The sequence below is a fragment of the Uloborus diversus genome, chromosome 8, assembly GCF_026930045.1.
Source record: "Uloborus diversus isolate 005 chromosome 8, Udiv.v.3.1, whole genome shotgun sequence".
Lineage (NCBI taxonomy): Eukaryota > Metazoa > Arthropoda > Arachnida > Araneae > Uloboridae > Uloborus > Uloborus diversus.
The window spans coordinates 1211038-1224955 of record NC_072738.1 but is presented as its reverse complement, the minus strand read 5'-3'; the positions used below and the strand labels follow the sequence as shown (position 1 = coordinate 1224955).

Genomic DNA, 13918 nt, shown 5'->3' with positions numbered 1-13918 from the left:
ATTCTCCATCCGATCTTTCGGTGTTTTTATGAGGACACCGGGGTTCTGGGTGGTCATTCCAAACTCGTTAGCTTGCGAGATCGAGATTCTCGCTCACGGGATTGGTTGTGATGTAGAAATGTCGCAAAGTAGTATTCTAATCTACTCGAACTTAACTTGCGGCTAGGTTCCAGTAGATTAGAATACTACTTTGCGACATTTCGACGTCACAACCAATCACGTGAGCGAGAATCTCGATCTCGCAAGCTGACGACCTTGGAATGACCGCCATCTTTCCAATCATGGCCTATGGTCGAATTAAGCTACTGTCTACTTTTCTAATTTCTTTTTTTATATCACAGGGAAAAATGACGGTAAGCAGCGACATTTTTCATTTTGAATTCGCCAACTACATAAATTAGGCTTTTAAGAACAATTAACAACTTTTTTTATTACTCGTCAACTACAGTGAATCGTGAAGAAGCAAAATTTACTGTAAAATAAGATCAAGCAATGCTGACAACTTTTTAGGATAACTGGGTCATTCCATAGTGACGAACATAACATTCAGAGACTCTGTTTTGTTGCATATCATGAGTTTAAAACGTCTAATAATCATTTGTTTATGGTTTTATGGAATTTTGGGAATGAATAAAACTTATGTGTAATATTCATGCAATAAAACACAGTGTAAATCACGTAAATTGGTTTTTGAAACTAAATTACTATAGTGCGACGAACGTAATATTTTTGCAACCTTGAATTAGCAACATGAAATTCAGCGCTCAATTTCTCTAAAGTTTAGGTAGGTATTATTGTAAAAACAGTGCAATGCGTTATTTTCATTCCTTAACTTCATTTTTCGTGCAGAATTATACTCATTTTTCTTATAATGTAACAGAAATGAATATTTCTTCAAAATATCACGTGTGACGAACATAACATTGAAGAGCGTAACTCTAAGTTACGTTCGTCACGGTGATGACTCGTGTAGTTTTTTTAGACCGTTACATGTCTAAATATTAATAAATAAGTAAGCATTTATACTTTGCCTTAAAAGTAACACTTATATTAACAATTTTTCAACATGGATTAAATAAATGCTTTTTTATTGCCTTTGTGCAAAATTTATTTTTTTCTCCTCTGTTTTGAAGTGAAACTTTTTATGCGAGAGCTTTGCTTTTCTGATTCCCAACATTTTTGTGTGACGGAAGTGACGTAGTTGTTTTTTAATTGTTTCCAGAAAAAATGAAAAATGATAGCGTTTAAATTTAATTTTGTTTAATGAAATTAAAAAATTAATTTCAAGGTTTTAAGTGAGCATATATTTGTGGATTTTAGTCACTTGAAACGTTTCAAATAATGCATGTTTTCGAGGATTTCTTTGATTCAAGCTTAAGATCGTAATCCACATTGCTAATGTTTAGCCTTGAATTTTGTTTGTTAACTTTTATTATCACAGCAAACTTTATTATTACTACTATTTTTTATTGTTTTTGGCAACAGCTAAAAGGCAGATTTCGAGTAAATTTTTAGTTTTCTCACTGTTTTTAATCTATTTTCTTCATGAAAATATACAATCATGTTGTGAATATACCTAAGTCAGATACAGAAAGAACAAGAGCTTGGCATCATGCCGCCGCAGTCTTACAGTTTCTGCTGTTCGTCCCAGAGACCGCAGTATAAAACTGCAATCCCAGAGGCGTTGCCACAGGAAAAGTATAAATATATAAATTTGCATATGCACAGTAAAATACATACTCCCGGCGTTGAAATTGATAGATTTCAAAAATATTAACCAATAAAATTATCAGTAAAATACCATAAAATGCACAGAAGTAAATTGAACAAATATAAAACTCAATTACAATTAAAACATGTAAACATTAAAATAGGTATAGTTAATTAAAATCATCCACTTTACACTGGAACAGGTAAAATCGCTAACTTAGTTATGGGACGCCTGAATGTACTACCCTCAGTCTTTACCAAACAGACTCGAATGCATTTATCCCGGCCTTCGAAAACCTTTATTACACGTCCTAAGCTCCACGAATTTACAGGCATATTGTCTTCTTTTATCAAAATCACTGCCCCAATGGCAATGTTTTCCTTCAAAAAACACCATTTTGACCTTTGTTGTAAATGGCATAAATAGTCTCTCGACCAATTTTTCCATATTTGCTGAATTATTTTTGTTGTTTGCTGCCATCGTTTTAATCTGTTATCAGACAAATCTAACAACTCTGGCTCTACCACTGTGAACATTGTTTGTTCTGCCAATTAAAAAATGCGCCGGAGTCAAAACCTCTATTTCTTCTGCATCACTCGGAAGTGGCATTAAAAGCCTCGAATTTAAAATCCCTTCGATTTGATTTGAGATTGTTAAAAATTCTTCGTAAGTAAAAATCAATTTGCCCATTGCGCGTTTTAAATGAAATTTAAATGATTTGACACCACTTTCCCAAATGCCTCCAAAATGAGGAGATTTGGGTGGGATAAACCTCCATTTTATTCTTTCAATAGAAAGAAATTTTGATAAAATCTCATCTGGTTGACTCACTAACTTATACAAGCGGTCGAGCTCTTTGTGAGCACCGATATATGTTTTTGCGTTATCACTGAATGAAACAGCACATTTTCCACTACGGGATATAAACCTTTTCAATGATGCAATAAATGAATCAGACGTCAAATCCGACACAATTTCAAAATGAACAGCACGGGTTGATAAACATACAAATATTGCAATAAAGATTTTTTGTAATGCTCCTTTACGTTGATTTTTATTTTTAATATAAAATGGACCTGCGAAGTCAGTGCCAGTATTCAAAAAGGGAAATGTTTGTTGGCAGCGTTCAGGTGGAAGGTCTCCCATTTTCTGTTCTAAAAATCGTGGTTTGTATTTTGAACAAATCACACACTCATGTACAATTTTCCGGGCGAGATCTCTTCCATGAATTATCCAAAATTTTAATCTAGATGCATGCAATAGTGCTTGCGCACCAAGATGGCAATTTTTTAGATGTAAATCTAATAAAATGAGTTTTGATAACTTATGATTTTTAGGCCGTGCTATTGGATGCTTTGCATCAAAGGGTAATTGAGAATTTGACAAACGACCTCCGACTCTTATGACATTTGAATTTTTATCGAAAAAAGGCAACAAAAATTTTAATTTACTTGACAATTTTACCGGTTTTCCCGAATTTAGCTGCTGAAAGTCATCACTAAGACCTTCCTGTTGAACAAACGATGAAAGTTTTAACTCACTGGCAGTGACCTCATCAGCTGTAAGAGGTCCAACCTTCCTTACTTCATTCTGGTAGTTGTAAATGAACCTAAGAATATAACTAAATACATTAATTAATTTTTGATAGTTATTACTCAAATTCAGGAAATTTACCAACAAATCATTTTCTGTAGCAGTTAAGACAGTCTCATGAGTATCCTTCACTTCACTGTAATATAAAACTTGATTAAGATCCTTTAGTTCAAATAAATGTCCCTGTGATTGGGGTCGTTTTAAAATTTCTGGTCCTTCCCACCTCTGCTGATTTGACAAGAGAACACTTGTATCTTGTCCACGGGAGATAATATCCGCTATATTATCTTTGAAAGAGGTATGTTGATACTGGTAATTTCGATCCATAGGTTGACTTACCTTCATTCTATTGGATACAAACGGCTTCAACTTCTCGGGAGGGGTTTTAATCCAGGTGAGAACAATGGTCGAGCCACTATACAAGTAAATGTGGTCCATTGGCAACTGCAACACAGGTACAATCTTGGATGTAAGTCGCGCTAATAGAAGGAACGCTGACAACTCCAAACGAGAAATTGTTGAGGTCTCTAGAGGAGCTACAGCTAATTTACTGCACAAGAGACTCGTATTTGCGCATCCAAACGCATCTATCAAATTCAAGTAGACGACTGTTCCAAAGGCTTGTTTTGAAGCAACAGCGAATCCGCGTAACTGAATAGTAATTGCGTTAGAAAGATGACTGTACCTTGGAATTTGCACTTGATTTATAACAGGAAGTTGTTTCAAACAACTCCACCACTCCTTAGGGGGATAAGGATCCGACCAGTTGAGTAACAACACCCAAAGTCTCTGATGGAACATTTTATCCTTCGAAATGAATGGTTGTATTGGACCCCGGGGTTCGAAAATTCTAGAATTCGTAAAAGGAACTTCACCTTTCATGTAATTTTCCTTGAGATTCACTGTCACCCCAAATGTAAAATAATCCGAACTTGAACGCAACATTTCCAATGTCTTTCCAGTCATTTCTTGAGGCGTAAACGAATGTTCACAGTTTGTGTGTAGTAAGTCGGGATGGTTAGACATCGATTTATGGAGTTCCATTTCTTCTTTATGCAAAACTTGAATGAGATCAGACTGTTGGAACTTTGCCTGATCCAAATTTTCCGTACCTGACAGAACGTCATTGACACAAAAGTCCCCGCGTGCAACTTCACATGCATCGGGAAAATCTTGATGTCCTTCATCTATCAAAGTCCCTCGAGTACGAGTGGCAAGAAATGGCGAATGTCTCTCTGCGACATCTCTGGAGCTTTTCAAATTTCTTAATGACCTACTCTTTTCCTCTATTGGAAGTTTTACTATATCTCTACCAGAATCATCACGTTTAGCCGTTTTACTGAAATATTCCTCGCTATACAACTCTTTAATAGAAACATTCTGATTTACCCCACTATTTTCAGGTTTCTGACCTTGAAGCACACTGACGAGTGACGCTTCTTGTTTGTACGAAAATTCTTCTGCCGCGGAAAACGAGTTAGCATTTTCATTTGAAGGTGCCAATTTACCGCCATTATTGCCTTTTTCATAATGTAGCAATGTATTATGCCTTTCAAAGCATACAGAGCATTTGAATGTTGAACGACAATCAGACTTGTGTTGCCTTAAGCAATTTCTACACAATTTGTGATTCTTTACAAATTCTAAGCGCTGAGAAATATTTAAATTGTTAAACTGGTTACACTTAAATAAAGAATGTTGTTTATTACACATAAAGCAAAGTTTAATGTTTTTATCGGCATTAATAAATAAATTTCTGGGTTTTGACATAGGATTTTGAAACCCTTTTACATTTTTGTTAGAAATACTCGTATTTAATTGATCAAGCACATTAGATCTGTTATCTATAAATTGTAATAATTCATGTAGTGACGGAATTTCTTTAGTAGCTACAGATAATTCGTATGCCTTTCTAGAATCTTTGTCTAGCTTTTGAAGAACAATGTTCGTTATTATCGCATTTGAAAGATCATTACATTCTAAATTAAGCGCTTTTAAGCCTCTTAAATTCTTTTTAACTTTATCAGATAAATTTCTCAATAATTTTGAGTTTTCGAAATTTATTTTTTCTAATCCCAATATTTCCTGAATATGGAGACGTTTTCACGTTTATTTTCATACCTAGCCTCTAATGCACTAAACAAGGATTTAAACGTGTCCTCATTAGTTTCTAACATTTTTGCTTCACCTTGTAAGGCAGCTTTTAAATAGAACAATTTTTGAGTTTCTGAAATGTTTTCATTAGCAGAAATCATGGATTGAAACTGACCCTTAAAGTTAGCAAATTCTTCGATTCTACCGCTAAATTTAGGTAACGGGATAGTAGGCAAATTAGCAGCCATATCAAACTTTAATGAATTGTTAGCGCTAAAGTTTTCAGTTTTAGACTTATCCGTTTTATCAGCAAACCTAGTAAGGAAATATTTAATGTTTACCTCCAGAGTGTCGCAGATCGAATCCAATTCCATGAAGATTTCATCACACTCGAATTCTTCTTTTTCATCCAACTTTAACTCACCGTATAACTCGAAGAGCCTTTTCAATTCTTGTTTTAATTCCGAGATATCACGTAATTTACTTTCGCATTCAACTTTAGTCTTCTCACACAATTCTTTATCTTTCTCATCAAATTTAGTTATAATCGTGAGTTTTGCTTTTACGCGTCCCCTTAATCGGTTCAACTCAGCTTTATTATATGTTTTAGCCATTTTATTATCCGGCTGCTGGACCATATGTTGGTCGCTGGTAGTGGACTGTATAATTTATTTTGAGAAATAGCTGAGGCTGACACAATTGTATTTTTGCTTGGTTTTATTAAAGAACAATTATATTGTGTACATCATGCCGCCGCAGTCTTACTGTTTCTGCCGCTCGTCCCAGAGACCGCAGTATAAAACTGCAATCCCAGAGGCGTTGCCACAGGAAAAGTATAAATATATAAATTTGCATATGCACAATAAAATACAACATACAAAAGCCTATCTTTTCCTCGGACTACATGGAAGAGCGTGCTTTTTGGATCTTTCCGTAAATTTAGCATGTTGAGAAGGGCGAAGTTTCATTGGTTTACAACTCTTTACAAAGCTAGCTTACTCGTTTCTCTACAATTTATTCTCATCTCCTGACTTCTCATTTTTGAGTCCTCAGTCTTGTGTTTTTTTTTTTTTTTTTTTTTGAGCAATCACGATTGCTTATTGCTTTTATTTGACTGTTTTGGCTTCCTATCATTTTATTTTCCCACCGCTACCCTCCGCACCATTACCGTCGACCGGCTCCTCACGGTGCTGCTCCTATAGCGAAAGCCGTCTCCAGGTTGCATCCATGTCCTACACACACGCGCATACATACACAACTACACACACACACACACACAAACACCTACACATACACACACACATACACACACGCATACATACAGACACCTACACATACACACAACTACCCTCACATTCATGCCTGCACACAGACACAAACACATATGCCTACATACACATGCCCCCCTCACACACACATTCATACACACAACCACACACATACCCCACACACACAAACACATACGCCTACATGCACACACACGTGATTGCGAAAAATATAATTTGAATTCAAGATGTCAAAATTCAAATTAATTTTTTATTTTTTATTTTTTTGCCGTAAATGTTCGCATACGCTCTGCTGCTGTTTTTGTCATTTTCTTTTTGTTTACCTGCCATTCTTGTTCTGCTTTAATTATCTCGCTGTCTCTTTTTTTTTTTTTTTTGAGCTGCTGATTTTTTCATAAAATGCAACCCAAGAAAATTCCACAAATATGTGTTGAAAATCGAGTTAATTGTTGCAAAAATTACAAAATATTATACAGTAACATTGAAAAAACAACTATTTCAAAATGTACATTTCATTCATTTTTTTCATTGAACTAAACGTTCGAAAGATGCAGTGTTTGTTTCAAGCAATTACGTGCGTCACAATCAATATGTTACGTTCGTCACACTGATAGCAAATCGTGTAAATAATTTAATAAAAATTCAACAGTTTAAATGCATTCTAGGAAGCTCTTGGGAAGAGAATAAAGCAAAAATTTTCTTTTTATAGTCCTATAAAAAGTATGGAAGGGAAAATATGACGTTTTGTGACGAACGCAACAGGCCGTTCAACACAACATTCAAATTAGACTCAACGAGAAAAAAATTAAAATTCAAAGAAACTGAAATCTCAAAATTTAAGCAATAACTGAGAAAAAAAATCTACATCGAATGTATGCTTAAAAAGTTACAGGTCGCGTTTCTTGAATGCTTTATAGTAAAAATTTACATGTTGTTGTTGTTGAAGATCTTCAAGCAGTAATTATTCTATGCACGGCATCCATCTTGAAAAACCTTTTACGAGATTCGAAAATTAAGAATGTTATCTCTAAAATTATGTATAACACATTAATATTGATTGAGTTTGAAATTTTGGCCTGCAGGTTGACATTTTCGTGGAATGACCCAACTGTTGCTACACTTCTGCTTGTTGCTAACAAACTGCTTGTTGACTACGCTTTATCATCAATTAAGCTTTATTACGACGATAAAATCACTATCTAGGGAATTTTTCCTATCCTACATAGAAAAATGGGAGTTTCACCTTATTGGTTTACATGTCCGTATTTGGCGCACCCACCTTATTCGATTGACTTATCTTCTGTGGTCGATAGAGGAAATATGATTGGGTTGAACTGTTTCGTCTTGAAAGGGCTTTTGAATGGTGCATTCTGAAGCGTCGTAATTCATAAGTTTCGCATCTTTAATAGCATTTGTCAGTTAAAGTCAATCGAACGTTTAAATATTTGCATAGGCGGCTGGTGCAGCAAAAAAGTGGAGGGTCAAAATAAGTGTGTGGGGTTAGGGGGTGTGGTCCTGCAAGCTGGTTTTCTTTTTTTGTAAAATTGAGCTATAGTAAAGACTTTTAACATTACTGATTCTATGACCTCCGAAAAATATGGAATATGACCTCAAAAATCGGGCCGGTCGGCCATCGTAGACTTTCTCCTTCCAATTCAAAGCTCCACTTTTCTGAAACAAGGTGAGAAAAGTCCATTTATTTAGAATCTTTAGTTTTTATTTTCGTGAAATAAATCGATCACCCTATAAAAGATCATTTTTCAATCTATCATTAACTTTTCACTCTGAAAAGTGAAGGGGCAAAGCTCCTCTGCTTTTGAAAGTGATGGGCTGTTGCCCCCCCCCCCCCCTCTCCTCCGTAAGAGCTGCCTCTGAATATTTTATAACTTATCTATAGAGAAGGATAAAGCAATGTATGTTTTCAGAACTGCAGAGCGTACCTCTGCTTCTTTAAATACAGGCTAGTACCCAGTAACGATAGAGTGCTCAATAATGTCAGACTTATGGAAAAGATTCAGTCCGCAATGGGTCTCCTGTTCGTAGATACAGTCGAGTCCCGACTTACGCAAGGGATGCGTTCCAAGACCCCTCGCGTGAAATTTCGGGTTGTGGAAAAAAGTACCAATTTATTTGAGACACTTGTAAACACCACCTCACACAAACTGTTTTAAACCATTCCTTAACTGTACATTACCATTTCTTACATCAAGAAAGGAATTTTTGTTTGTATTTTTTTAAAAAAGCTGTTTTATTCGACATAAAATACTGTTACGATGCAAAATCAATGATCAATTTGAAAGAGGGAGAGAAAATGAACTAGTAAAAATAATGCACTGTACTGTACAGTAGATCCAGTAATGATATTTGTAACTTAAAAAAATGAAGATGATGATGATTTATGCTGCGTGATCAAACCGTTATTCGAATATATATTTTAAATACAGTTGCATCGCTAATTCTTTTATAACGATTCCATCTATGGCAACACCCTTCTTCCAGGTTTCTTTAATTTACAATACAAGAGCAGCTTCCATTTTCATCATTTTTGCGGTTTGTTTTAGACACTACTCCGCAAACTTTTACGGATTTCCTTTTTCTTGACTTTTAATTGTGCGTATGGAAGAGTCACTCATACCCAATAGGGAAGTTGCAACCCATTAAATGTTCATACTTTGGCTATTGGATATTGTTAATTGACCCTCAAAACTAAAAAATTCACCATCGCCAAATTTTAAAACACTGTGATTGCTTTTTAATGAATTTTTAAAAATCCAATCGCAAAAGTGCGCTCTTCTGAAACGTCACGAGCTTACGTCACAGGGCACTAATGGGCAGCCTTCCGCCGAAGATCCCTTGTTTTCGTACGGACATTTTGAGCGCGCTGATATTTTTATTTTTTAGAAATTCAATAATATTTTTAAACACACTATGGAGTCCGGATTCATTAAAGCACAATCTAAATAATCTTTCTCAAGTAACATCAATGATGATATTCGAATATTTCCCAGAGGATGAGAGATTTAATGTTCCAGAAACGCGAGGAGTTAAATGCGAGGAGATAAGCCTTTTACGTTTCGTCTTCGAAGTCGAATGCGTGACCTTCGGCTTCTCCCGTATCGGAAGAGCGCATGCCGTCATTTCCTATGCCATTTGACGTCACAAGCGCTTGAACTTTAAAAATTAATTTAAAAAAAACTACTTGTCGCATCGCAAAAAAATTTTCACCTATGATGTTCATACATGTTACTCTATCATATAAAAATAAAATTGAAAAATCAAAAACTTCCCTATTGTCGTGTTACCTTACTTTAGATAAAACAGCGGTCTTATAGGTGTCATTGCATTTCATCAACTTTCGCATTTAGAATGAAAAAAATAAATGGAAAAAGAGGAGTGTAGTTATTTGTATGCACTTAACAAAGCGATGTTCAGATTAGTACGCTGTGGGAACTTCAGCTGTCAGTGATGCTAAAAGAATGAAGGTTCATTTGCAAAAAAAAAAATATTTTTAGTCGCCAATAACAAGGTCGAAACTTACGCACCACGATTCCCTTTCGAAAATTTTCGTGTTGCTGGCGATTAATTTGCCTTAGGTCAAACATTCTTTACTGGGGAAAAAAACGCGTTATAGCCATTTCGCGTAAGTCGAATCGCGTTGTAGCGGGAGTCGACTGTATTGCTTTTCGGTGCAAGGTATTAATAACTACTGGAAATTTCTGCGCTTCGGTTAGTCGGGAAGAAACAAAAGCCCCATATTTTCTGAAACAAACGTCGGACAAATTTAGTTCCTGGAAGGCGGAAATTAGACCTACCTTAGAACGTACAAGTGAGGTAGAAAAATTTAAAGACGTTTTGATTTGCATGGTACAGTTTGACCACGGATTGTATGTAATTCGGCAATCTGCCAAGTAAAGAAGATTCCACATGAATGAATCTAGCAGGGGAGAAGGGAAAATAACGATGGGATTTTTATGCACGCGTTTTATAATGTCACTAGTGCCTTACTCATTTATTGCATTCTCGAAAATAAAATAGGGGAAACAAAAATAGTTACCATGGAAACAAAAAGAAAATAAAAATTTTCATTTTGTTCAGGAACGTAAAAGCAAAATGGTAAGCTCAAAACTTCGTTGTGAATAAATAAATCAATTAATTTTTGCCGTAAGAATACGGATCGAATATACTTTAGATTTAAAATATGCTGCTGTGAGCAAATTTTTCTTTTTACAAAACTAAGATTAAATGATAGAGAAGCAAAAGTGCACATCTGAAACAAACCAACTAACAGCCCTATAAACTAATAGATACGTCCATTTCCGCCTATAAACCGGATATTAGCCTTTCCATGTAATAGATGGTTAGACAGTATGTGTTTTGCTTCAGTGTTTAAACACAGTTTTGACTGCTGAATGCTCAGAAATAAAACTGCTACATCACCATTGTTACTTGCATTACAGGCTTCAAGATGGTTTAAATACATTTGCCCTGTCAGGCATCATAACAGGAACCGTATCCGTTGAGCAGTCCATGAATGATTATGAGATGTATTTGTTTGGAGAACGAATGCGCTCAAGAAGTAAGTATCCAATCCCATTTTTTCACTCTTTGAGCAATTTGAATGCTACTTAATTATGTAAATAGTGGGCCATTTTAAGTCAGATATTAAATGGTATGGAAAGCTTGATGGCGAATGTCCTTGAAGCGGAAACGTTATTTGTATCTTTAGTTTTCGGTAGAATCAACCAGAAAGCTCCGAATAGTAAAAGGCGTTCTCCCATGATCCTATACAGGTCGTATCAGTACAGCGTTTACAGACTTTCAGGGGGCAGATAGAGTGCACCTAGACGATGGGAAACCACATTGCAATGCATGGTCGGAAACGCTTTCCCGGTGCAGTAGTGACGACACGAATCACCAAAAAGACAAGACACGAATAAGAGAAGAAAACACGTTTATTATCCTTAGTACAGGAAAAAACTAAGAAAAAAGAACAAAAAGGAGCCCATCAAAGTAGGTGTTCGAAATTACGACCCCGGGGCCGTGATGGGCCCGGGCCGGACCTCACATCTTCGGCGCATTGAAAATCGAACGTCAAAACAAAAACCACGTTGTGCGCATTAACCGTAATCTGATGCTTTGTTTTACGTAACGACATCTATCGTGTACACCCGACAAAAATTTACCAGCATTTTTGCTGTATTAAAAATAATGAACATGTTTTCTCCTCTTATTCGTGTCCTGTCTTTCGCTGCTTTGTGTCGTCACTACCGCGTCGGGAAAGCGTTTCCGACCATGCATTGTTATGTGATTTCCCATCAACTGGGTGTACTCTATCTACATTGAAACTCTGTAAACGCTGTACTGATACACCCTGTATATTACAAAATGATAACAAATAAAAAATTTTGAAGAAAAAAAAATAGAACCGACTTCAAAATTGCTCTAAAAAGTGAAAAATAATTTTATTCTTTAAACACCATCGATAATACTTTTAAACATAATTTTTGAAGTTGGCGCAAAAACAAAAAGTAAAATCCAGTGTAACCATGCGTCCTTCATATTTTTTTCAGAAAATCATCCAAAGTTAGGAACGAAACATTTATATTGTTACTCAAATATGCTGTTATCAATGCATAATGTATGTGGTAGTGAAGAAACTAGGCCTGGTTAAATTTATAGTTGAGTTATGGCTGTGAATGATCTTATCTATCGTTTTTGCGCCAACTTCAAAAATTATGTTTAAAGTATTAACGATGGTGTTTAAAGAATAAAATTATTTTTCACTGTTTAGCGCAATTTTGAAGTCGGTTCTATTTTTTTTTCTTCAAAATTTTTTATTTCGTTCTTTTTAGTGTAAATGTAGATATTTCAGCAAAAGTAAGAAGTTACCATCACGAAACTTTACCTTATTTTTTTCATAAAAATGCTCCATACTAAAAAAAAAACGATTAGCACGCCTTAAACTTTAAGCGATTGGTACTAAAAATTTATCTTTGTTCCCTCACTGGAATTCATTTGTGTGTTAATTTAATTATAACCATTTAAATATCCCTAACTAATTTGCATTTCACAGCGTACCAGTTGCTTGTGATGTAATCCTGCATAGTTGAGGCAAACATAACTAGGTAGTATTGTGAAGGCTAAGCAGATCCTGATCACTGCATCACCTCGCTTCCAGGTTAGCTTTACCACCACTATGGAGCAATGACACTGAAGAAACTTGATGCTTGCTTCAGAGAAGCCTTTATTCAAAATTATCATTACAATTACTATTAATGTTACTGATATATGGCACCAAACTTTTATAACAATGGGGTTCATATTTAATCATTTAATAGGGAAATTGCATGAAATTTACTGTTTTTTGCCCATAACTTTTTTTCTAAAGAACATATATGGTCAAACAAAGTAATGGGACCTAAGTTGAGCCATCCCCTATCCATTAAAAAAAGAATCATCAAAATCGGTTCACTAGGTGAGACGCTGTGAGTGGACAAACAAAAAAAAAAAACATACATACGGTATGAACTGATAACCGCCTCCTTTTTGAAGTCGGTTAAAAACTTTTTACAAATGATATAAAAGACTAGCTGCGTCGCCCGGCTTTGCACGGTCCACCTCGAAAATAAAAGTTATGTCAAGTGACGCGAGTTCAACACTCAGGCATGAACCAAAAAAAAAAAAAAAAAGTCAGTGAAATTTTGCGGCAGATTGCGGACCCCCCCCTCCCAAAAAAAGTAAACATTTTAAATCCCCTGATTACACGAAAAGCCTCAAAACAAAAACAAGAATTTTACCTGTTCATATTCGAGAAAAAAAAGTAGCAACAGATCTTTTATCTTAATGATTTTCTTCACGCTATACATTTTAATAAAAGCGTTGTTGCCGAAAGTTGAGATGAAGCACTGAATAATAATTTGAATGGAGGAAAGCCTTCGAAAAATAGGGATTTGATTTTGAAATCTAAGAGTCATAATTAATAATTTTTAATTGATATCTCCGCTAATTATTATCGGAGGATTATGTTAAATAGCCAAACATGAAGACGGGAAGATGACGAATCCATCGATACCTGGATCGATGGTCAGTTCACTGTCGTTCGGGAGAAGAAGCTTGGACATAGATAGATACTCAGATTTTATATGTATAAGATATTTCCGCTTTCAGATCATCCGCCATCTCCCCGTGGTCAAGCTTTAAAGCTAAAGGTGTCTATGCAGCCTCATCGCGATGC

General features: G+C 35.5%; 1 protein-coding gene across 1 annotated transcript in view; it reads left to right on the top strand.

Moving 5' to 3' along the window:
• LOC129227859 (putative phosphoenolpyruvate synthase) overlaps positions 1 to 13918 on the top strand; it is a 177501-nt gene that overhangs the window by 33211 nt on the left and 130372 nt on the right. Inside the window, exon 6 of the mRNA XM_054862478.1 lies at positions 3634 to 3698. Within this exon, the coding sequence (XP_054718453.1) occupies positions 3634 to 3698 (65 nt within the window). The remainder of the gene's footprint in view (positions 1 to 3633; positions 3699 to 13918) is intronic.